At 41.8% G+C, this 27,280-nt stretch overlaps 1 protein-coding gene across 1 annotated transcript in view; it reads left to right on the top strand.

Annotated features, from left to right (window-relative positions):
* The window catches only part of LOC111867161 (serine protease nudel), a 73,735-nt gene that overhangs the window by 40,827 nt on the left and 5,628 nt on the right, over positions 1–27,280 (top strand). Inside the window, exons 5-9 of the mRNA XM_023856749.2 lie at positions 5,393–5,524; positions 15,612–16,463; positions 18,738–18,934; positions 20,997–21,225; positions 23,168–23,419. Coding sequence (XP_023712517.1) covers positions 5,393–5,524; positions 15,612–16,463; positions 18,738–18,934; positions 20,997–21,225; positions 23,168–23,419 — 1,662 coding nt within the window. The remainder of the gene's footprint in view (positions 1–5,392; positions 5,525–15,611; positions 16,464–18,737; positions 18,935–20,996; positions 21,226–23,167; positions 23,420–27,280) is intronic.

Raw genomic sequence — 27,280 nt, 5'->3', positions numbered from 1 at the left:
TATACAGAAAACCCACAACGACACACATAACAATAAATAATAAATCATATCACCCTAAAGAACAAAAATTGCCAGCATATAGAAATTGGATACACAGACTTCTTACACTACCCCTTGAGGAAAATGCTAGAAACAAAGAATTAAATACTATTATTAATATAACACTAAATAATGGCTATAGAAAGGAAGACATCACACATCTATATAACAAACTTAAGCGAAGATGGGTAACCCGGATAATAAAGACGAAAAAGAACAAAATGGGTCACTTCTACTTATACAGGAAATTACATACGAAAAATCACAAAACTATTCAAAAACACTAACACTGTTGGCGTCTCCTTATATAGTCTCGGGTCGGACCACAGCACAGAAAACACATCCGTTTCCAGCAGTGGATGTATGCGAACCACATAGAATACACCTCTTGACACCGGTTGCTCTATTGTTGTATTTACAGCGCCGTTGCATAAATTGGAAGTTACCCGATTGCTGTCCGCGCCATAGCTCAAGCGGTTAGTGGCTGGCTTCCCACCACGGCGGCCCAGGTTCAAACCTGATTCTGGTCAAGTGGGATTTGTGGTGGACAAAGTGGCGCTGGGGCAGGTTTTCTTCGAGTACTTCGGTTTCCCCTGCCAATCTTCATTCCACCAAATTCTCCGTCAACATAATCACACTGGGCAGGTACAATAGGCCAATCACTGGCCGCCGTGCCGAGTGGACCCAGTTGGACTCCACCCCCCACTATGCGAATTTAAAAAAATAATTTTTACCTGAGTGTTGCCTGCGAATTTGTTGCCGCGGGAATGTGTTAACGGAGTCATTCCCTAGTAATGGATCAACATGTCACATTATTTAAGAAGACAGAAAAATGTGGTCTATATAAGACCCTTGTAAGTCCTATACTTACCCATGGAAGTGAAAGTTAGTCCCTAAAAAGAAAGATGAATGTATGCTCAGAGTCTCTGAAGGAGAATATACGGCCCAATTAAGGAAAATGGTATATGGAGGTGAAAGTATAGACATAAACTTTATAAATTACGTGTATATAATGAACCAGATATTAGGGCGGTTGAGATGGCTGCAGAAGAAGAACCCTTGCCGGAAGTTAACTCTACATAAATCAGAGGGTACTCGTCCAGTAGGAGGACGTGCTGTCAGGTGACTGCATTTGAAGACAGTGGGCTTTAGAAACTGGAGACGAAAGTTACAGGATCAGGACCAAATGCGAACAATTGTAAAAGAGACCTGGAGCATGCGCAGAAGAAGAAAAACAGTTCTTCCATCGAACAAATTCCTTCATTTAGCCTGCAGGATATTTCGCGACGCTGTTAGGATGTAGATACATACAGTTGAGTGATAGCATGATTGACGAATTATAAAGGATTTGGAAGGAAAACGTAGTAGCCTAATCGAGAAATTATCCCAGTATTTCCTATAGGAACTGAGAAAAACCACAAAAAAACCTTTGGATAGCCGATGTCCATTTCGAGATTCGAATCGATCGCCTTCAAAATATGAGTCTAGACCGTCACCATTATGCCAGGGCGTCCGGTGAATTCCTCTTGAAAGCTAATGCCCAGACTTCAGTAATCTGACATGCCATTTACATTTAATTTTAGTGTATTTAAAGACGCTGAGGCATTCGGTAGCATAGTCGTTCGAGGCACTATGCTACAAACCGAAGGATCACGGGTTCGATTCCCGACGAGTTTCTTGGATTTTTCGATTAACCTAATGTTTCCAGCCCCACTTTGGCCATGGGGTCTACTCAGCCTCTAACAGAAATGAGTACCAGGAATCTTCATGGAGGTAAAGGCAGACCGGCGCGTAAGACTGACAACTTCACAGCCATCTGTGAGACAGCTGTCTAGAAAATGTGGGAACCTCGACGTCTCGCAACCCTATGGGCTTCCACGGACAGTTACAGAGGATACCTTTACCTTTTTATTTAAACACGTCATCAGTAACCCTATTTACATAGCTTGGAATGACCAGTTGAAAAGGATGAGGAAGGAAAGGGTCCTGAGCTAATTTATTGTGCTAGCCCAGCATTTGGCTGGTGGTACTGATGAAAACTACGAGACACATCAGGCAGCATAGACGGTGCCCCGCCCAAGATCCGAATCGGACACCTCCCGAATGCAATTCAGAAGCGTTACCGATTCAACTAACTTGCTCATTGAGATATGATGCCGTATATTCTCATAGACTGGTAGCATCTTTTCGGAGCAACGTGAGGCTTGCATCATCTGGAAAGAAGACACTTCAACCCTGAAAATGGAGGCAGGAGTTTCCTTCGAAATATTTGTACATATGCCAAATTATATGGATCACATCCCAGAAGACTGTACTCGTAACATGCGCGGCAGTGAGAACCTCTAATCTTGCAAGCTAACAGTCGCTCAGCTACTCAAGAATCATCCAACATTTTATGAACTCAAAGGCCATTAGCGGAAAGTAAAGAAAGACTGCTCGCTCCTTCGTGACCTACTATGTAACTTATGTTCTGATACGTGTTAAGGCTTTGTAGATCGTAACTGCTATAACCCGAAATTGCGAAATGACAATGATAAATATCAAGAATATAAAACTTTTCTTTGTACACAGAAGGAAATTGTATAACATAAGGCTCAGGGATACTTAGACACGAACAGTGAACCTCAGCATATTCACCTCACTTAAAATTCAGCGTGACTCGATGTCAAGCAGTATTTCCGGAATATAAAACTCGTTTCATGTATTTTTGTTTGGACGCGTGAAAGAATTGCCTCTGTCACAGACAAGCAAATTGTCGTTAAAACTTAACAGGATTCGCGTTTAATGACCAGGTCTAGAGGTCCTATTAGTAAGACTTAAACAAAATCCACGAACACGATCGTACTATTTCAGCTGTAGAAAGACATTTTAACGTTCAACTAATTATTCCGTGACGAGGTAAATGGCTGACATGTCACGGAAGTACACTGCCCTCTCACATCAAATTGCTTAAGTTACAGTCGGCAGTAAAGTTAAAGGTAAAGTTATCCCTGTGCTTGATTAAGTACCACGCCATGAAGATAAGTATGGGAATGGAGGTACAGCATTTTGGACATCTGCATAAGAGGGAGGTCAGAGGCCATATTCACGTCCCGGGTGTTTCGTCCTCCACGGAAAGGAATTCTAAATACTCACTGTATAGGAGCCTGGATGGACCCATGGACAGTTTTAAAGCTGTGGAGAACAGAGAAGTATCTTGCCCCTGCTGGAAACCTAAATCAGATTCCACGGTTGTCGAGCTTTCTAATATGTTACATGTGAGCTTCTCACAGAGGTGACTATGAAGAAGGCCACCTTCTGGGATATGATGTTATTTAGTCCTGTATATGTTTCGGAGGAACGTATAACTTCCATCTTCCAGGTCGAAGAGTGAGCTCTGATTGATGTCCGCTTTTTGCTGGTTGGTTGCTTACTTCATTTACTTTTCGAGTATGAATATGGTGCCGCAGCGTCATGTCAGAGTCAGAGTTACTTTATGACTGACGGTTTACTGCCAGTTATTTTGTCTTGGGACCAAGCACCTTGTGGCTCAGGAGCAGAGATTTTTTTAACGCAACCATTGCTGCCATAGCCCTTATGTAACATCCGCTCTGACGAGAGGATATGTTTCTCTCTTATGAATAGGCTTCACCTGTGTCAAGTGTATGCATCGCACATATAGCATATTATTTAAAATTCTCCCTCGTGCTCTATATACTCGTACATACGTGTACAAGTCATCTGCCAGTACAGGCTTCGCAAAGCAGACCATGTCTATCTTACGTATCTGATGCTACAACGGCAGTTTAGTCACTTGAACGGTCGTAAGCTTGACCGTCGCCAAGTTTAAACTTCTTATATATTATATGTCTGAATTTAGTGTGTTTAAGCAGATGGTATGTACATACACTAACCACCAGACTTTCACACCTGCACGTGCGATTTCTTTAAGATTCAGAATTTCTGGGTTTTTGGACTTTGTCCATCGTCCGGTATTCAAAAAGACTGTGTTCTCTTAACATCAAGGTCAACTTCTCTATTTAGAAATAGAATATTTCGCCTAAATAGAGAAGTTGACCATGATGTTAAGAGAATGTGGTGTTCCCGTGCAGGTTGCGGAACATTGCGCAATGTTTCTGGACCTGTAGAGCCTTGTCTTCCACACAGTGTCCACTGCTAAACTTGTTCATCAGACTATTGCTCAAAATGCAAGAAACCTTGGCACTCAGGATTATCCTGTGAGCAGAACACAAGACACCTGAACAACATCTCATGCAACCAGGCTCCGATCTCATCAAGCGTTGTCCTAAGGGCAATATTCCTATTGAGAAGTACGAGGGCTGTGCTTCGATGAAGCATACCTTCTGTTGGTACTGCTTGGCATCATTAGATGCTGACCCTCTGCTCAGACATTACCACAAATGTTCATGTAAGGAGAAACTTGGTTATTCTCGAGCGAGAGTTATCTGTTATCGAAAACTAATGATCACATTCGTGACTGTATTACGGATCCTTTTACTGGTGATATCTCTCCTTCTGCTAGCAAAACTGTGCATTGGTTGGTGCAGTCGTCGAGTCGCCCACCGGCGGAAGCTTAGGGACAGAGAAGTCTGAGTTGAGTTCTGTATGGGAGGCTTTGATGAAAATAGTTATTAGCAAGAGTACTGTGAAGCAAAGACTTTATACGTGATATTTGGAGTGTGTAAATCAGTGTGACTGTTATAGTTCCTGTGTTAAAATCCCTTGCTGTGAAACGGCTAGTGGAGATTGTAGGAGGCTGAGCACCCTAGCCTATCTGTGCCAGTGATCTATAAAGTGCAGTCACGAGTCATGATTGTGTAAATGGTCAATAAATCAAGTGTCCAATCCGAACTCCGTCTATAGTAAGCCCTACACGTAACACTATAAGGAAATAATGTACATATGTACCTGAGTATAGATTGTCATAAGGGGATTTATGCATGCAGTATTAATCACTGCTAAAATATTACAACAATTAAAATAAGTTATGATCGTTAAAAATAATTAGTTAATATAAGTTGAAATGAATTAAAATTCTTGTTGTGCAAGTACGTGATATAACGACGGCCGTATTTTGATAATGTTGGTTAGGCAGAATATCTTGTCTGTGTGGTGGCGTTGTGTGAAATCCGGTAAAGCACGTGCTATGTGTAGGACATGCCATCGGGAACAGTCCGAAACGCTTCGGCTAGTGATTTAGTAACGAAAATGCTATCATAATTGTAGATGGTAACTTTATATTTTAATACATTCAAGCAGATTAATTTTTCTATGAGGCGCGAGGAAATAATTTTTAACATTTCCAATGATTCGCGACTCGGAATCTTTTTTAATGTTGTGAATATGATTACAGCTACATTGCTTGGGTTTGACTGTCTGGTGAAAGAACAGTGTTCCATGAAGGTGGCAAACAGCATGTGTCTCCATGGGTCATGCCGCTGTGAGTCAGGATACCTACAATTTCGGAGACATACCTGTCTCAGCCGTAAGTATATAATATAATCTTTTCATCCCTCTCTAACATCCTTATATACATATACACATATATACTGTGGCATATTTGCTCAAAGCACGAACTGTGGAGCCAGAGGAACACCCGTTTGCTAGCGAATGCCTCTGAAACAACATTCGTTTCTAGAGAAAGCCTCGGTAAACGCATGAAGCAATAGAGGTACTGTTTAAAACAGGGTTTTCTACGGTGGTCCGTGCCAAGGAGATACCAGCGAGACAAAGTTTAGGGCTTATTCATTTGGAAGAAAATTCATACATACATACTGCTGCCCCTGGATTTGTAGGAAAATAAATTTTAAAGAGAAGAAAATGTACTGAAGCAATTCTATCTTCTGGGGCATAACTCCGGTGAAAGTCAAAGGAAAGTCCGAAATAACATGTCTCCTACATATTCAAGAAGTTCACCGTGTATAAATATCAAAAACTATTTTTTTTTTTTTTTGCCCTGAATGCTGTAGAGCGATCAGTAAGAAGAGCTTCATTCAGTTTGGCCATAAATATTTATGCAGTTTTCTGGTTGCTCCCAGTCTTGAAGGAATAGCTGGTCCCCCTCCTCCCGAAAAGGCCCAGGTGGGACATATAATCTGAGGTTCCCTTGAGGTAATTGAAAACTTCATAGACTCCCGAACCTATAAAAAGAAATTAGTTAGAACTTTAAATAAATGACTGATGCATTTTAATTTTACGTGTAGAATAATTCTTCAATTATGCTTTAAGTTCGTATTTTTATGTGGCATTTCATTATCACTTCACGTATACATATTATATTCAAAATATCGGCACCTAAAGCTGCCCCCAGTAGAAAGATGCACGGCTCCAATGGAGGGCCAAGTTTTCCGCTTTGGGAATCCCCGTTCTAAAGTAGCGGTTCCCAAACCGTGTGTGCCCTGGCCTGACACTAGCTTTCCGTGAGCCGATCTGAGGTGTTCTGCTACTGGCAGCGAGTAATGCCTGTCTCTCACCACTATCTCGGAAAATAAAAATAAAGTTATCGGGCAGAATCTTCTCAGTTTTCATAAGTTTCTCAGCCTTACTTACTTACTTACTTACTTACATACTTACTTACTCACTCATGGAGCTGAGCCCTTCTGGGAGAGCAGCTAATTCTGCAACCACTCAAGAATTTCCCAGCATTTTATGGAACCCCGAAGGTTCATTACCTTGTTCACAAGAGCCCTCCACTGGGCCCTATCCTGGGCAAGATCAATCCAATCCATACCATCCCATCCTATCTCTCTAAGATCCATTTTAATATTGTTCACCCACCCACGCCTTGGTCTTCCCAGTGGTCTTTTTCCTTCTGGCTTTCCCACCAATATCCTATACGCATTCCTCGTCTCCCCCATTCGTGCTACATGCCCTGCCCACCTCATCCTCCTTGTCTTGATCATTATAATTATACTTGAAGATGGTGAACGATGATATCTAACCAGCGAGCTTTTAGTATTGTATGACATCCTATCACTAACGAATTCTACCCTCTTAACTGCTGATACGATTCTCTTATGTACGAAAAAGCCTGTACCCAATTCATGATTTTCATTCCCCTTTCCATAGAAAAATGTATAGTCTCCAGCTGGAGCGATGCCTCCATCCCATCTGACCTCCTGAACTCCCGCTAAATCTAACTTGTATTTTAAGATTTCTTCTGCCACTGCCCTGAGCGAACCTGCCCTATACAAACTTCGAACTTTCCAAGTGCCAAATCTCATATCCATTTTCATTAGCTTAGGTCGTTTATCCAAGGAACCCGTCCAGGTCCGAGGCTTTGTGTACATTTTCGTAACAAAGTTATTTTTTACGGTGAGGAGTTGTTAGCTGTCCGCGACTGCTTATTCATAACACTCGCAGCTTCCCTCCAAAACTGGAGGGCGTCTCCTCCATCCGCAACCTCAGGACGCGCCATGCCGTGGTAACAAGAGACCCACCTAACATGGAGTCTCTCAATCTCTTACATAAATATCATTTTTTTTAGATCTTGTTTCTGTTGGGTTAGTATTTATTATTATTATTATGTTACTGTTATTCATATTATTAGTCGAGATGCGCAAACTATGATATATCGTATTTTTAATCACACGGTTGTGTTCGGGAGGTGCTCGGTTCTATCATCGGCCGGAAAAAAATGGCTTTCCTGAAGTCTTTGATTGTTTTCCTCAATCCCTCCAAGCAAATTCCGGATCAGTGCCTCAATTACGTTATGACACCTTCTTTAGTATCAGCATCCACCGGTCTAGCTACAGAAAGAGCGTCGTTAAACAATTCAGAGTGGGTCATATTTCCCGCTTCTTATATCTTTTATAGTTTGAATGGTATCATAACGGGGAGCCGGGATAGTTCAGTCAGCATAGCAACTAGCTACGGGGTGGACGACCTAGCAGTCGGAATTCGAGTCCCGGTAGGGTCAAGACTTTTCTCCACGCCTTCCAGACCAGTTCTGGGGTTCACCCAACCTCCTACCCAATGGGTACTGGGGATTCTTTCCCCCGGGGTTAAAGCGGCAGGGGCGTGTAGCTGACCACTCACCTCCAGCTAGTGCCAAGGTCAAGAAAATATAAGGAAATATAACTCTCCTATACGCCTTCATGAGGTAGTACTTAATTAGTTAAGCACAGGGGGAACTTTATGGTATCAGATAGTGAAGCTGTTCTGCAGAGCAGCATGGCAAGAAATGCAAGAGTTCCGGCACCAGCGGTCTAAATGAAGTGTTACCAACATCTCCGAACGAGACACGTCAGCACCGTTAACGTAACATTATTAGATATCTTATTCTGGCACATAAAAAATGTCAGCCAGCGAATAACCGTATGTCTGGCGCGCAGTATGTGGGGAACGGTGCCGTTTATGGTAGCAACCCATGCATCTGTCAGCTCAAAAACAGCTTCCGTCGTCTGCGCGTGCGCGACGGGACTTACTAGCCGTTTTGAATACGGAATGTGGAATACTCGCATGTATTGTGAGGTTATTAGCCTAACAACTTCCTTAGCGGTCTAGAGGGTCAAGAGATACTGTCGTCACAGACTGGGATCTGCTGTGTGGAAAGCAGGTGTTGGAGTCGACTAAATGCTGAAACAGTTGTTCTGAAAGTTTACGAGGCCATTAGGACTTAAAAAGAATAAACGAAATTTAATGTATATATATATATATATAAGCCAAGCCCAGTAGCCGCGCAGTCTAAGGCATGAAATATTTTCGCTCGCTCGGACACCTGGTTCGTGGGTTCGAATCCCATTCACGGTATGGATGTCTGTGTTTATTCTGTCTTTGTGTTAGGTAGCGGCTTTGCGTCGGGCTGATCCCCCGTTCAAGGTGTCCTACCGACTGTCTTAGACTAATAAAATAATGTGAAAGGAAGTTTTTCAAGGCTGCCCTTTGCTCCAAGTGGGATCAACTGGAATAGAAGAAGAAAACGATATATATAATTGTGTTCGGGGATGTGACACCGTGTAGGCCGGTATCAGTTCATCGACTCACCGCCTCCACCTTAAACGTCGAAGAGTAAGTCAGGGAAGAAGCAACAAGAATTTGTCCCTTACGGAAGGCCGCTGTTAGCTTCGTCCACAGATTCGAAAAAATGCGAATAAAGAAGGCAAGCTGCTTTGTTCCCTGGACTTCCTCTTGAGATATAGGTACAAAATTCATGCCAAGTTTCTATTTGTGGCTTGCTTCCTACTGTTCCTTATTTGACTTACTCTCTTATCCTAAAAATGGAATTTGTACATCCCTCCGAAACGTCGGTGAACTACCGGACTACACAGCGTCTTATCTCAGCTGACGGTACTATTCATAGTCACACTGTGTGGATGTCAGATCCAACGTTAGTAACACACGTAAACGGAGAGGAGGTTAAATGCGATGGCTACAGTAGTTTCTGCAATGGCACGCACAGTGTCTGTCAAAACACCAAACGGACAGAAGAGAAGGCTACTCTGAAGAGTACTACAGGAGTGGCTCGTCTCCGTGATTCCACGAGATAAAAATGAACCGTCGTGCCTTCGAGTCAATAAACCGTATGAGAGCAGGCCACACCAGTCTTAAAGCAAGCCTAAACAGATTTAACTTTGTGCCCACGGCCGAATGCGAAGGTGGTGATGGGCTGCAAACGGAGGAACATATCTTCTGGGGCTGTAAACTGTACGAGGACCAACGAGCAAGAGTGATGGGCATTTGTCTGAGAACAGAGAAAAAGAATACCCAAAGTAAGTTACAGAGTTCTTAAGGCTAAAGGGGGAATAATTGTGCAAGGCATCTGTTACTTCATAAATAAACTTCCTAAATTTATTAAAAAAGGAAAATATTAATAATGTATTCTTAGAATTAAGTTTATAGAGACGTTCAAAAATGCCGGGGTGACCGTTATGATACAAGATGTTTATAAGAATGTGCTACAGGGGGCCAGGTGGGCTTTGCCTAGACCTTTTTTTTTTGTATATACATGATATTTTTTTAAATAAAAAGACGCAAAAAAAAAATATACAGGGAATATGGGTCGGCTTTAGAACAAGAAATCACTTTCAAAGCTTGTAAAATATCGACGGAAGAGAATGGGAGGACAAGGACTCGATTTATCTGGCTCAGTATAGGGACCAATGGCGGGCTATTATGAGCGCAATAACGAACTTTCGTGTTCCCTAAATGACGAGGAATTTCGTGAGTAGTCGAATGACTGTTAGATTTTTAACATAAGCTCTCTGTCACGGAGTTATAATTAATCTCTAGCTTCTCAGAGGAAGCGAGATTATCAAGTAAGCTTGGCATGATTTCCGAACTACACTGGTAGTACGCACTAGCAGTAAAGCATAATGACTTCCTTCTAGTACGGGAAGTACGAGTACTTGAGCTTCTGGACACGGGTCGAGCCCAAGCGAGGTGAATAATGTTATTAGCAAGAGCGAGTGTGTGAGTGACCCTTGTGAGCACGCGGCTGCCATGTCAAAATGAGACTTCCGAAAGCAAGAGGCCAGGGATGTGAAAAGTCACGTCTCATACGAGATGCGAAGGTACATTCGACAATGTAAGATATCGAGATATCGATCCCAGCGGTTTGAATGGGCAGCATTATTTTTTCATATGTGGAAAGGTCCGATTCGCAGCCCAAATCTTGTGAGGGTTTTCGTGGATTTCTTCAGTATATTCGATGCTGCATTGTTGGGCGCCGTCAGGAGAGCAAGTCAGTTATCTAACCCAAAATAATTTCTGGGAACAGGAATTTTTAAGTACACCGAAGGCTAATACCGAAAATTCGAAGTATTAAAAAATACTTATCCCTCTATCCTGAATATACTAGAGTGACCAGTAAAAGTGATTCTAAACGGTTTAAAGGTAAAAGTACCATCTTCTGAGATATAGTACTATGGAGTTCGGTAGAAATCCACGGAAATTTCAGAGGAAAGAATTTCCTCTATCTTCTACGTTGAAGAATAAGCCAAGTAAATAACCAGCAATAAGCAGACGACAAGCAGACGGATGAAGGCGGTATTTTCCTCCGAACCCTCGGTGAACTTCTACTCAGATGACACTACTGTCTAGTAGCAACCGCTGTGAGAACCTAAAATCTAACGTTGATTAAATGTAACTTTGTAAGCAAAGTTTTGGCTGCATCCTTCCTGAATTCCCGGAAACAATCCTAACGGCGTCTATGGTTATGTATTCTGAACTAATGACAACGCCGTTAAATAAACTATGAATACATAAATAGAATTCGGATCGTGTTATTTTCTTTTTGAAAACAAAGAACCTTTAACAAACCCATTTTTTTTATTTCAGACTTACTAAAGAAGGTTACTAAGACAGGCAGTTTCCACAGACCAGATCCGTTCTGGAGAAGCTGACTAGTGCAGAGCTGCTCAAGAAAATACCTGTCTTTTATGTAACCAGAAGGTTCATTAACGTGTTCAAAACCATTGGACCCTATACTGAACCGGTTGAGCCCAGTCCAGATCTCGCAGTCATTTCTTGTGGATCAGTTTTAATATAATGCTCTTTAATGGAACCTGAAGGTTCATAAGAGCCTACCACTGATCCCTACAGGGAGCCAGTTCAATCCATTCCACACCCTCAAACACTATTTCAAGACACATCTTAATATTATAGCTTACACACCCGTTACTATGCAACGACAGCAAGATGGGCGGATATACCAGAGCCGTTTCTGAGCAACGGCTCGGTAAACACTTTACCGTTGCTACGCAGCAGATTTTTAATAATGCAAGAGTTTGACGCAACAATAGAAGATATGTTTCCTATGTTGTTCGTACCGAAATGTTATAAGCGAGGGAAAAAGTAAGTTGATAGTTCTGTACGGGAGTCTGTTAGGAGAGAACGTGAGCGCGGGAAGCTGAATAATCTCCACTGTTAGAAGCCATTTTCAGAGAACGGCTGATGATGACACAGCATACTGGAGAAGGCTTAGCGAGTGCTGTGGTGATATGTGAATAATGGAGATCAGCGGTGGCTCTGTTCATTACTTGTACTTACGAGTCGTGTGTAGAAGTGGTCAATGCATCGAGTCACCAATTCAAACCCCGTTTATAGTCACGCCCTACACGTGAAAACTGATCCTTTTATGGAACGGAATGTTCATTGTCATATTCAGAATAGCCAGCCATTCCAATTCCGAGCCATTTGAATCCAATCAGCACCCTCACGCACTACTTATTTAGTTTCATTTTCATATTATGTTCTACTTATGGAACTTCAAATTCCATTACCATATCTACAGCACCCCACCACTAAACAATTCATTGAGCGAAATGGGGGAAACAGTGTTGAAAATTTTGTATTTTTCTCCACCACTTCCAATTAAATTCCATCTACTCCGCGAACAAGGCTACGTCATACTTTGTACAGGCACCCTTACGGAAGAGAATCCATGGGGTGTGTGTATTTGAATTTTCCACCCGCATATGAATACCGGAAGTGAGATTTAAATAGACTGCTGCAAATTTGTGAAGATGTGTGCAGGCCCGCTTCCCGTTCGTAGAGTGGGTGCAGTGTAGGAATTTCTTGACCAGCCGAGTGATAACCGGTTTCTATAGAAGGGCAACCAACAAGCGAATGGCTTCTTTACCGCAATTAATTGCAAATCTTGTATCTGATGTTAAAGCTATTTAGAGAGAAATTTGTAATAAAAAATTGAGAAACAAGGGAACGGTAAATGAGCGGAAGGGTCGGGAGATATTCTCGAAAAAGGAAACCTGTCTACAAGCAACTTGGTCAACCATAAATCCTACATGAACTCCCCTGGCCTTGAACTTACGTCCGCAATTATTAAGAATGCGAATGCTTTTCTAGCTGCTGTTCATCCCCGCCAACACATAGCTCAGCAGACTGTATGGTCTTCAGCACAGACGCTAAAACATTTCGTAATCAGGACAGACTAAATTTACGTTATATCAGGGTTCATGTGTGATGTGACGCCATGCAGTCTTGTAGAAATTTACTGCCGATTCGACGGAACATATTGTGTTTACTCTTTGCTAGTAAAGACCGTTACCTTTTGCTTCTTGGTCTTTGCTTTCTTGACTTAATCTTCAAACTTTTAAAACGGAAGCAGCATATTCCTCCGAAACATTGGAAAATTTCTACCAGATTACACGACGTCATGTCCCACTGTTCACGTTGAATCTACTGTGTTATTCTTGATAAGTAAACGGGCATCTGGTGTAGTTCAGTCTACAGAAAAGCGCGACGACCTAACTGCCTTCATCCCTAGGCAACAATATACGGTTTAATGCATAAAGAGTTTTATGTTCATAAGATTTATCATCATACAGAATCGTGGCAGTAAACAGCAGAAAAGTTGTGTGATGTCGCATTCTGCTGTGTTTTAAAACAAAATTTATTGTGCCTGTTTCGCTGGTATTTTCCGCACGATACCATCTGTGTCGGTTAATACCTTGAATGTTTTGGTATTTATTAGTGCACGTTCCGTCGAAGATGAGGAGAAAACATTTCCTCTCTTAGTCATTTTTATCATCTTTATCTTCTTCCCACATTTCTCCTCTATTACCTTCCCATCCGTGTTATTTATCCGTCACATTAACGCTCTTCTACCCCTTCCTTCCTTCCTTCCCTCTCAAACATGTTCCTTTATCATTTTATATCATTCCTGCTTTCTCTCATATTCCTTTCCCATCTTTTTTATTTGTCCTTCCTACAACCATTCTAGCAACGCTCTAGCAACGGCAGAAAATACACTCTCTCTCCCATGGGAACGAGGGTGCGCCATCGTCAGCAACGTAGCCCGTTACGTCATCACCTAGATTCTATTTTCAGCATACAATATATTGGGAGCCGGGATAGTGTAGTCGGTATAGCGACTGGCTACATCTAGGATGCACGAAGGGGTCGCACTTCGAGTCACGATAGGTGCAAGACTTTTCTCTTCTCCACAAAGCCCATACCGGCTATGGGGCCCACACNATTGTGCCTGTTTCGCTGGTATTTTCCGCACGATACCATCTGTGTCAGTTAATACCTTGAATGTTTTTGGTATTTATTAGTGCATGTTCCGTCGAAGATGAGGAGAAAACATTTCCTCTCTTAGTCCTTTTTATCATCTTTATCTTCTTCCCTCATTTCTCCTCTGTTACCCTCTCATCCGTATTATTTATCCGTCACATTAACGCTCTTCTACCCCTTCCTTCCTTCCCCCTCAAACCTATTCCTTTATCATTTTCTATCATTCCTGCTTTCTCTCATATTCCTTTCCCACCTTTTTTATTTGTCCTTCCTACAACCATTCTAGCAACGCTCTAGCAACGGCAGAAAATACACTCTCTCTCCCATGGGAACGAGGGTGCGCCATCGTCAGCAACGTAGCCCGTTACGTCATCACCTAGATTCTATTTTCAGCATACAATATATTGGGAGCCGGGATAGTGTAGTCGGTATAGCGACTGGCTACATCTAGGATGCACGAAGGGGTCGCACTTCGAGTCACGATAGGTGCAAGACTTTTCTCTTCTCCACAAAGCCCATACCGGCTATGGGGCCCACACAGCCTCCTATCCAATGGACACTGGGGGCTCTTTTATCCAGAAGTTAAGCGGCCGGCTCGTGAAGCTGACCACTCGTCTCCAACTAGTGCCGAGGTCAAGAAAACGTGGGTTTATACAACCACTTGCCAATACGTCTTCATGGCATAATTCTTAATTAGTTAAGCACACAGACAACTTTGCCTTTATCTTTACCTACAATATACTTTCCGCATGACGTACCCTGGTTGGGGGGAGGGGTAGATGGAATTTAATTTTGATTTTTTCGCGTATCCTAGAAAGAGCACGTTGTGTTTTCGTCGAGTGTGACCAGGAATTGGGCATTATTTGTATGCAGATGAAATACTCAAGTAGAACATTAATCACCTAATTGTGAAAATTATGAAAGAATTTATTTGAATTGTGCTATATAACAACTAGCATTTTCGTTATTCCTGTGAAGTTTATTTGCAGGCAGTCCTATGGAAAGCATTAGTACTTCAGTAAACCCTCGATTTAACGGACAAAATTCCTCGGTACTTCCCCGTTATTCTCCGATTATATTGGGACTTCCCCTTAAGAGTCCAGTTGATATGTCGGGACATCCCCGTTACAGTCCGAGTCATACGTCGGGATTTCCTCGTTGTTCTCCCGTTGACACGTCGGTACTTCCCCCCCACAGACCTTTGATATGTTGGGACTTCTCCGCAACAGTCCAGTTAATATGTCGAAATTTTCCGGTAACATTATGATTGAGATATCGTGTATGTGTACTTCGTGATTCGTGCCGCAAACGTAACGCGTATCTAGTATATAGGTCATTCTATCGTAAATTCAGCTTGTGTTGTTCTGTGTTACAAATAAGTTTCAATTAATATATCGTGAGAAAAAAAAAAGGAAAAGGAAAAACTTGCGTGTAAAGCAAAAGTTATAATTTATTGAAAACTATATTTGGGGATATCCATCACACATATTTGTAAGGAATACGGATATTTTGATTTAACGGACATCCCCGCCCCCCCACTTAGTCCATTAACTGTAGGATATACTGTAATTGTGTATGTATATTTCTTCTCGTTTCAGCCGCTAGTCCAGGCGACGTCTGTTATAGCGACGCCCACTGCCGTCTATGGGACAGCGATACTCATTGTGACTTCTTGATTCCAAATCTGTTCGGTCGTTGTCAGTGCAATCATCCGATGAAACAACGCGGGAAATCTTGTTACCAGTTCAACGGTCCAACAGGCGAAGGATATCCTTCTGCATCAGGGCCCTCATCAATGGATTCACCAAACACATCATCATTTGCATCATCAGAATGGGGTTCATCAGCATCATCAGCGTGGCAACCAGTATCACCATCTTCGACTTCCACTCCATCACCAACAGAACTTATTGTAACGTCACAGAATATCTCGCAAACATTTTCATCAATTACATCATCTTATCCATCAACTTCTTCAACACAGGCAAATGTACCTGCGAAGGGTTCGTCATTGCCAACAAGCGAAACGTCCTCAGATGAAGCGCAGCCAACGCTGCCTTCCGTAATGCCATCGCATACCGAGTACACCTCAGAAATTCCTTCAGGGGAGACACACATAGAAACTACGTCGATGTTAACTTCGCCATCAGCAGTGTCATCAAATGAAGACCTGAATCAATCTTCACAGTCTGTTCAGCAAATACAGACAGCCAAACCAGAAATATCAGAGACAGATACACATTTGTTATCACAGAACTCGGCTCTGGTTACCGAGACGTCGGACGAACCATTTGCGTCCGTGGCAACGACATCACAACAATCCCAGACACAGTTCGAGACACCAGGAACAGTTCCTTCAGGACAGTCAACTGTAATGACTACGTTAAGAGATGACTTCAGTGACTCTTTAACGGAGGTCACTTCCCCGTTACCTATAGCAACATCAACAGGTGAGTCACAGCACACTGTTACGTTAGCAGGGACACAAGTTTGCAAATATGAAAATGATAATTAAGCTGTGATAATATAGGAAATAAAGTGATTAGGTTACTGGGTGGATATCCGGGAAATCAGGGTTTGATTCCCGGCAGAAGAGCGAGATTTTTTACACAGTGTCCAGATAAGCTTTGGGGCTCGCACAGTTTCGTATATTGAGAACTGAGAATCGGCGGCTTTTTCCCAGGGACAAAGAGGCTGGAGCACGAAACTAACCACTTCTGTTCTTTTACAGAACACAGGTTAGACATGCATGGAGCAGAACTTCCGTGGTCCCATACATACTCATGACATGGTGCGTAATTGAACACTGTAGTTACAGTTGACAGGATTCGTTGGGTGTCCCTGAGTTTGAAACTGTCGAAACAAAAATGTCAACCTTGAAGAACGCTTGGGACGTTTGCTTCAGAGCAGCCCATCTACGCGCTTTTTTTTTTTTGTAACTCCCGTATCGAGCCTATGCAGCGTCGAATGACGCCGTGAATGGTGAATATAGAACAGTTTCTGGTTGCATAATATATGCAAATCTCAGTATATCTGAGATATGCGTGGCTCCTTGAGAACTGCTGATTAATGTCCGACTGCCCTCTGTTGTCAAGTCATGTGAACTAGGAGTTCCCATTCAGTTACTGGATTTGAGGATCTCACAGTTTTGGCTGTGAAGAGTGCGGTCTTATGGGCTGCAACACCGTGCGGTTCGAAGGGACATAACGACTCATCTTCGACCTTGAAGATCGAGGCGGTATGTTCTTCCATAATGTAGGGCACTTTCCTAAATATGGCGTTACAACCCAGAAGGCTGCACTCTTCTCCTTCGTACAAATAACACACTTAACTTTACATTGAAGATATGCATAATAGAACGACGTAATACGATTAGCAGAATGTGGTTCTTTTTCTATAACACGATGAACAGGGAAAGTGAAGAACTGTATTTATTTGTCTCTTATCACTAGTATCGTTGACAACAAATAATATAGTAAATGATGACATATCACCGAGCAGGTTAAAAGGTAACATTATTCCTTTAACAGGCCGCGGAAGCCCATAGGGTTGTGAGACGTCGAGGCTGTCACATTTTCTAGACAGCTGTCTCATAAATGGCGGTGAAGTTGTCAGCCATACGCGCCGGCAGCCCTTTACTCCCAGGAAAATTCCTGGTTCTCATTTCTGTTACAGGCTGAGTCGACTCCAGGGCCATAGTGCTGCTGAAAGGATTAGGTCAATTGGAAAATCCAATAACGTCAACAGGAATCGAACCCGCGACCTTCAGGTTTGTAGCATAGTGCCTCAACCAACTATGCTACCGCGTGTCCCCCCCCCCGACTGGGTTAATCTATCGGCAAAGCGCTAGACTTGTATTAAGGAAGTATTTGGTTCGAACATCGTCCGGGACAACAGCAACCCGGAAAAAAGTACACTACATAGTCACTGCGGAGAGAATGTGAAATCCAGGTCAGGGTGTAGTGGCGGACTCCTGTGGACACGGCCGTGAAACTTTGGGTTCCATAAAAATGGAGAAGTTCCTGACAAGTTTCGGCGAGTAAGGCTGACTAGCTCACCACCATCTGTGAGCCGATTTCATGGAAAATGTGGGAGTCTTGACGTCTCGCAACCATGTGGGCCTCCACGGCCTGTTATAGAGATAGCTTTACCTTTACTTTAACAAGCTGAGCAACTCCCGCCACAAGAGGGTCTCAGTTTCAGGTAGTTTATATACTCTGTGTAAGAAACAGCAGCAACACGATTAGAGTATTGGATGCCTGCCTGGATTACTCTGTTCTGGGATATGACTCCGTTTATTCTGACAGTTGTTTACAAACTTTTCGAAGAAACTAGCTGCCATAATCTTCAAGATGGAAGAAGATGAAGGCGGAAGTTCTTCCGAAACGTTGGTAACTACTTACCAGTTTACAGGCATCCCAGAAAATCATAATCCAAATCTTCACTGAATTAAAAATTTCAAAATCTCATTAGTGCGTTTATTTGTGAACTGTGTCTAAAACATGGCTGAGGCTGCGTCACCAACAGATAGTCACCATTGCAGGATCTATTTTCAACAGCCAATGGGAACCAAAAACTTCATACCAGAGATCTCGCGAAGCGCACAGATTCTGTGAAGTTACCTACTCAAGGTATGACTCGCCTTCAGAGGTGGTTTAGACGATGAATATTTTCTTTCGCTTTGTGTGCCTGTGATTTCTCACAGAATTTCGGTCATTTCGCAGTTGTGTGGACAAGAATAAGGGGCGTGGGCGAGGGAGTTGCTGTAACTCTGGGTCTGCCCTGTGTTTCCGATCTACAATGTCAGTCGGCCGACCCCGGTTCAAAGTGCCTGGACGGTGTCTGCGACTGCGTCATCAAGAACAACGGCAGCCATTCCTGCGGGGTCCGTAACACCGGCTGCTTCAAGGGAACCTTCCAGGTCAGTGGGAGATGCTCTCTGTCAACTGACCAATGATCTCCGTATTTCTTGTATTGTGGCCTTCTGATTTATGATTCCCTGTAATCTGGTAGTTGGATACCTTTGGAGGAGCAAACTGCCTGCAATTTCACCAAAACAATTTCTAGACAAAAAAAAAACAAGTTCACGGGAGCACATTCCATCCATCTTCAGTAGGTGGTAACAAACGCTTAGAAGGAAACTTCTGCCTCCGTCTACAGGGATGAATACCAGTACCTTAGAGGAGGTGTCTGCCGTCATCTTCAGCTTCACGACGTTTAGGAAGAACATATGATCTGCAACTGCAGGAAGAGGTTATCATTGTTTCTGAGGGACCTACTGTCTCCCTCTTCACGACATGATTACCGATGTTTTGGAGCAAGCTAAAGCACCTTTCTTCAGGAGATGGTTACAAATATTTTTAAGGAATTCATATTTAGCATGCCGTACCAAAACACAATGTCATAGCTCAGAAAATCACAATATGAAACTTTACCTCAGTGAAAATCTCGAATCTCATCTTAATAATTTGACCTTATTCTTCACTTCCACACTGTATGTTTCAGCACTAATGTGCCATCCTCAGGTGTCTTTATGCACGTTAAACTATTGTACTGCATGCCATGATGTCTTCATTCTAAAATGACTAAAATCTGTATTCGTCATATAGGACGATGAATTCTAAATAATAAAACTTTTCAGGATTCATCCTACGTCGCACTCAAACACTCGAATTACGCCAATCCTCTTTTATGTGAGCATTCTTCCTACATACATTTTGTGTATCGTGTTCTGTGTTGTGTTTTGCTCCTGTTACTGCATGCGTTGTACTGCAGTATACACTGTAAGACGGTTAGCATAAACCATGAACATGAATCAGTGTAACAGGACGCTAAAATATAATATTTTTAATAATTTTATATGGAATGGTAGTGATTAAACTCGCCAAAGTGTCCTGTTTAACAAAAGCCATCCTTTGAGGCAATCCTGACTAATATTTTTGTGCTTTTATAGGCGGTTGTTTGCATAAACATTAATGAAATACAGCAGTCTTTAGGATTATGACAGCTTATGATTTCGTCAATGGTTACGAACGATTCGGAGAAATCACATGCGTCCTGCGCTGATTATTGGGATGTCGGGTTTCTCCGAAATATTGGCAACACTCACGAAACTACCCTGTCTCACCGAGCTAGCTGGTTCAACAGGTGACGCTTCTGACTTCTGTTCAGGAAACGCACGTTTCGAATCTTGGCGGAGACACGACTACACTGGCTCAGATTTCAACGGTTTTACCCAGTTCCTCTAGGAAGAAGTGAGACAGTGTCTCAAGTTAGGTCACAACCTCCTGCTAGTTAAATTTATAGAGTTACTTTATGACTGGAGGTTTACTGCCAATCAGTTCGTCTTGGCGACAAGCCCCATGAGACGCACGACCAGTTCTTTTTTACAACTGAACACTTGCGGTATCATAGTTCTTATGTAACATCCTCTCTGATGACCGGATGGGTCTCTCTTTTACAGTTGCTGCTGGTTCTCGCCAGCACAGTCATTTTCAGGACAGAGCCCCGTGGGACTCATGACCATCTTTTACTGTCTGAGATCCGAGGCTCCCACAGTCTGAGGGCCAGGTCCCTGTATTTATATCCCCCAGGAACATGATGGCCCAGTTATACCCCAGGCACTGGGTTCCATTTCGTCTCCTACGACGCACAGGACTACGGTGGAGGTATTCGACCCAGCCTTCACACGGATCAACCTCCTGTTATCGTTTCCTTTCCAACTTATCATTTTCTAATCACCATACCATCGGAAGCCATATAGAATGAATCACTGATGACATCATTAAATAAACTGTAAATAAATAAATATGTGTCATAATGCAGAAAGCCACAATACTAGTCTTCACTGCCTTGGTAGCGTCGAATCTTATCTGTCTTAAAACAGTCCAAAATCATTCCAAATTCCCCAATCCTATTTATCATTGTTCATCGTTTTTACTGCACACATTTTTATAAAATATCGACACATATCGATTTTTCAGTGTCGATCAACGGGCGTATGCATCAGTTGGTTCTTCGTGTGTGACGGGCGACAGGATTGTCCAGACGGGTCAGACGAGGAATGTAAAGACTCGAAGTCATGTCCCCCACAAGCGTTCCGGTGCGGACAGAAAGGGGGCTGTGTGTCTCGTGCCGGAAGGTGTGACGGCACACCCGACTGTCCGGACGGCGAGGATGAACTCTACTGCAACGCGACGCGTAGCGCCCAAGGTGAGTACGTCCCTCCTGCCTTGATCTTTTGAGCCCCGACTCCTATCTAAACAATATATGGGAATTCAGTTCGTACCTCAGAGGAAACACATTATGTCTCCACTCAACGACCAACCGGTTAATGGTCTTTATGGAAATAACCTCTGTTATTTTCCAGAATCATATGAATAACACAAACAGAGTGTGTGGGCAGAATGCAGAGTTTCTTAAGGTCAGTGCAGGTGGCGTGTACATCAAACACCGTGGTTTAGCCGGTTAATATTGTAGGCCTGCCGCGTATGTGGAGGTGGAAAATGGATACAGCTGTTTAGTTGGATAACCTAAAGAAAAGAATACTTAAAAGACCTAACCAAGAATGGATGTATAATATTAAAATGGAATAAACCTAAATATTTCCCTGTGCTTAATTAATCACCATGACATGTAGACCTGTCAGGAATTGAGATATGTCTCCACTAATTTTTAACCTCGACACAAAATTGAGATAAGCAGTCGGCTTCACTCCCCTGCCGTTTTAGCGCTGAAGAAAGACCCCGCGGTATTCATTAGCTAGAAGGTAGAGTGGGTTCGAAGGCCCATATGGGTGCTGGGGTGAAGAGAAAAATCTTTGGAGCTTCACTATAATCGATCCCCGAATTTCGGTTTGTTTATCTTGAAGCCTGTTCGCTATACTGACAGCTATCATGCTCCCCACTATTAAAACATACTAGATTGAAATGTCAAAATTATTCGGTTTTCGACTTTTTCAACCCTTCGGTATTCTATAAAATAGGAAACACGACGTTTCGTGAAATGGATATGTTTCCGTCCTTAGGTTAATGGGTGGAAGACACCTATTCAGTTGAATCCTTTAGAAATACCTAACCTCATTCGCTGGACCTTCTTAAATTTTGGATACCTTAGAAAGAGCTAACCTCAATCACTGAACGTTTTGTTTTCTATTTTCTAGAATACTGGATGATGGAAAAAGTGTAAACCCCCAGTAATTCTGAGTGTTATATACCATTGTCAGAACTCTTTAGAATCTACCAGACTGAAAAGGCCTGAGATGGAATTTAATGGCGGGTCCTTGTAAACACGGTAATGAAACTCGAGTTCCATAAAAGGCGAGAAATTTTTAACCAGTTGAGCGAAACTCCAGTAAATATCATTTAAAACTTCGGTTTCTCCATTCTACACTTCCTTTGTATCTGAGGGTCAAGTCACTCAAAATAGCTATGGCTCTTCAGCCCTTTCGTCGGACCTTGGACGCTTTTTTCAGTTTCTTGATCCTATACACAGTCGGTAGGACACCTTGGACGGGGGATCAGCCCATCGCAAGGCCTATATATACAAACAGAACAACCCGAACACAGATATCCATGCCTTGAGTGGGTTTCGAACCCACGATTCCAGCGTTCTAGCGAGCAATGATAGCTCATGCCTAGACCGCGTGGCTATTGTGATCGGCAGGTCACTCAAACATCGGCTGTTACAATTGTTACCTCCGGACGGAGGTAATATATATATATGTGTGTGTGTGTGTATGTGTGTGTGTGGAAGTGCGCTGTTAATGATGAACTAAACAATGGTCATCACGATGTTTTATTGTCAGTTGAAGAGGCTGAAGAGGAGTCAGATATATTTTACTTTTTATTTTTGTGGGCAACTTTTGAAGGAAGTATTTCCTCTAGATAGCAGCACGTATGACGTGTTCCATATTGATATTATTAACATAAATGTATGTAGATATCCAGAACTTTTCAAGTCACTGCTGCGGTTAGGTACTTTTCACGAAAACTATCCTTAAATTTTTTACGTTGTAAGTTCAACGGGATTTATGCTAGTGTCTAAGAAAACACGTCAAAACTCCGGTTACGAATATGACCTTGTTTTATTATAAAACGTGAACACGTTCCATGTAGATGAAGGCTGCAGCTAACCGCAAGCCAAACCTTTTCAGGCTGTCCAGACCGTACTTTCCGATGTTCGGACGGACGCTGCCTACCGGAGTACGAGTTCTGCAACGCCATGGTGACTTGTAGAGACGGCAGTGATGAGCCCCGGGACGCCTGCAAGGCGCGCACCAGGAGAAAGACACCCGGATATTGTCCCTTCCGATGTGCCAACGGACGTTGCAGATCTGACGCGATCGCCTGCTCTGGGCGAGACGGCTGTGGCGACGGGTCTGACGAAGCAAAATGCTCCGTTTGCCGTAAGACTCGTTCCTTATTACCGTAAAAATTAAAATACAAGGTGACTCCATATTTTTCCTGAACAAATCTGAATATATTTTGACAGAATTGAATATGTTACAGTAATCCGGATTAAATTGGAGGGGGAGGTTATTCTGATTATGCGATAATCCGGATTAATGAAGCAAAGGATAACCCCAAAAGACAAAATAAATTAGAAAACGAACACATGGACAATTTAATAATATAGATAGTGCTGATGAAAATATTGTCACGTGTTGGGTTTGTCACGCGACAAATAACTTCACGTGGGTCTCGGATTTAGCGAATCTTTATTGGACACTCACACTTACACACCTTACAATTATAATCGCTTGCAGTATCACTTGACTTCTGGGCCAATACTCAATGCGACATCTCAACTATCCCTGGCCGTGTTTGGATCTCAGCTGTCTCTGGCGGCGGCTATCCCAAGATTGTCTCGTTCTCATCTGTGACGTCTCTGGCTCTGCTTATATAGGGGTTATGGGGATAGTGATTTGGTACACTTCAAGTACGCTCTCACTGTGTCTGCAGATGTGGAAAGGAGTTTCTCCAAGTACAAGAATGTGCTGTCGGACAATAGGCGCTCACTGATCTTTGAGAATCTCCACATGTTGACTCTGCCACTCTGAATGGGGTGGCGCTTAAACACTGGAATATATGCCGTATATATACGTATACGTACATTTGATAAGCGTTCCAACGCAGTAGAAAAAATCGTATTAAAACATTTAGCTTCAAATTCAATCATATATTGCTTAATTTTCAACATAAAAACGGGAGGAATTTAAATGGTAACGTTGAGTTCACAGCGTTAATAAATATTAAAAATATATTTTAAAACAATTAGTAGATTTTCCATCACATGATACATTTTTAGGTTGTTCTTTAACTTTTAGATATTTTTTCTGGATTTTTTTGGCAATTTTTCTGAATTTTCGGTCATCTCGATTTTTCGGTCATTTTAAAATATTTTAGGTCGTCAAAATCCGGACCCTGATTACAATTTATTGTCAACTAACTCTTAATATTCACTCATTCACTCACTCACTCATGGAGCTGAGCCCTTCTTGAGAAGCCGCCAATTGTGCAGCTACTGTAGAACTTCCCAGCATTTTATGGAACCCAAAGGTTCATTACTATGTTCACAAGAGCTCTCAGTGGTCCCGATCCTGAGGCAGATAAATCAATGCCATCCCATCCTACCTCTGTAAGGTCCATTTTAATATTGTCCATCCACTTACATTTTGGTCTTCCCAGGGATCTCTTTCCTTCTAGATTTCCCATCAGTCTCCTATATGCATTCCTCCTCATCCACCCATTCGTGCTACATGCCCTGCCCATCTCATCCTCCTTGACTTGTTCATTCTAATTATACTTGGAGAAGAGTACAAATTATGAAGCTCCTCATTGTGCAGTTTTCTCCAACCTCCTGTCACTTCCTCACTCTTCGATACAAATATTCTCAACATCCTCTTCTCAGACACCCTCAGTCTATGTTCCTCCCTTAATGTCAGAGACCAGCTTTCACACCCATACAGAACCACAGGCAAAATTATAATTTTCTATATTCTAATTATTACGTTTTTGGACAGCAGATGAGAAGACAGAATGTTCTGGACTTAATGGTAGCAAGCATTACCCGAGTAACTCTTAATATTGCCTTACCAAAATTGGAGTTAAAGAAATTCAAAATTCTAAAATGAAGACACTCGGCTTTCTTTGGTTGCAGGCAAATGCTGAATTATAAAGTCGCTGATTTCTTTAATATCTTCATTAACATTTATAATGGATGTTCTACAATTCGTTGCTATGATAACCATGAAATTGTGTAATGACAATGATAAATCGCAGGCTTAGAAACAAAACTGTTACATGCAGACCTATTTAGAAGAAAGGAACATAGAATGACATCCACATATACTTAGATACGAACCGAGAACCTTCTAAATAGAAGATTATAGTTTTACAGCTATGCCGACATGTTCGGTTGAGTGATAGGTTGATTAATGAGAGAATTAGTGAGTACTGTGCGTCAATATCAATGACTAATGTATAATGAGATAGAAAGGATCTGGAAGGATGCTGTCATGGTCTAATTTTAGGTACTACCCTAGAATTTTTCTGGCGGGACCATGGATAAACACGATCTCGAATATTATATTTAAGCATCCTGTTGCACTCCACATGATATATGACATAAACACTGTCCCAAGTGCAACAATTTATTGTAGTTCTTTTGTCTTGCCCTCTTCTACCAAAGGGCAGTAAAACAAACACTGAAACAGTGTAATAATATCATAGAGACAAGTGGAAATATACAAACATGAATCCCACAGCCCCAAACCTACACACCACAATAAAACTACTTAAACCTGACACACCCATTAGACCAATAATAAACTGGAAGAACACCCCAGCTTACAAAATAACAAGGAAATTAGCGAAAGTATTACATAATTATCTAAAATTACCAAACACATACAATGTCCAAAATTCCTCCCACTTAATGGGAGATTTACAAACTATTAAACTTAATGAGAATATGCGACTATGTTCCTTTGACATTGAAAACATGTATACAAATATACCGAAAACAAACACTATATTAGAAAAGAACCATGAAATAGATAAAGAAAGCCACAAAGAAATACTACATATGTTAAGAACAGTATTTGAGCAAAATTATTTCCAAATTGACGAAGAATACTACAAACAAACAGATGGACTAGCTATGGGAGCCCCTACATCAGCTATAATAGCGGAAACATATATACAATATATGGAACACACGCAAATATATCCCATTCTAGTAAAACAACAAATAGTGGCCTACTTCAGATATGTCGATGACATATTAATAATATATGATGAAAAAATAACAAACATAGAACATACACTCAAAGAAATCAATGAATTGCAACAAAATATAAAGTTCACCATTGAAAGAGAACAACAAGAATCAATTAACTTTCTAGATATAACAGTATATCGCAATGAAGATAGTTTGCAATTCGTAATATATAGAAAACCCACACAAACAGACATCATAATACCTAACAGTTCGTGCCATCCATTCGAGCACAAATTGTCAGGTATCAATTACCTAATAAATAGACTCTACACATGCCCAATAACAGAAAAAGGAAAACAAATAGAGAAGAACACTATTAAAAACATACTACATAACAACGGATACGACACAAACATAATCAAAAGACCAAATCAGACAAAACGAAAACAAAAATCAAACACACATGATGACGAATAACAACAAAAAACAAAATGGGCTATATTTACATGTAGTACAAAATAAGTAAGAAAAATTACATAACTTTTCAAAGACACACAGATAAAAGTAGCATTCCGCACACGAAACACAATAGAAAATATACTCAAACACAAACCACAATTAGATAAATACAATAAAAGTGGCATATACCAAATGAAATGTGTAGATTGCCCATTGAAATACATTGGGCAAACGGGCAGAACATTTAACACTAGATATAAAGAACATATACATGATATTAGGAATAATGATAGCAATTCCGGGTACTCAAACCACATACTAAATACAGGACATGCATACGGAACAATAACAGAGGTAATGGAAGTTGTAACAACGGGAAAGAAGGGCAGACATTTGAATACATTAGAGAAATACCATATATATAAAATAAGTAAGAAGGGGCTACACATGAATGACACACACATAGAAACACACAATCCCATATTCGAAACGATACACGAAATCTATACAGACTAACGGTACCTCCCTCTCCCCACTACCCATCCCCCCCCTACACTCACCAACATAAAACACACAATACATCAGA

This window comes from Cryptotermes secundus, unplaced genomic scaffold (genome assembly GCF_002891405.2).
Source record: "Cryptotermes secundus unplaced genomic scaffold, Csec_1.0 scaffold448, whole genome shotgun sequence".
NCBI classification, from domain to species: domain Eukaryota; kingdom Metazoa; phylum Arthropoda; class Insecta; order Blattodea; family Kalotermitidae; genus Cryptotermes; species Cryptotermes secundus.
The sequence above is the reverse complement of the archived record's forward strand: the minus strand, read 5'-3'. Positions and strand labels throughout refer to the sequence as shown.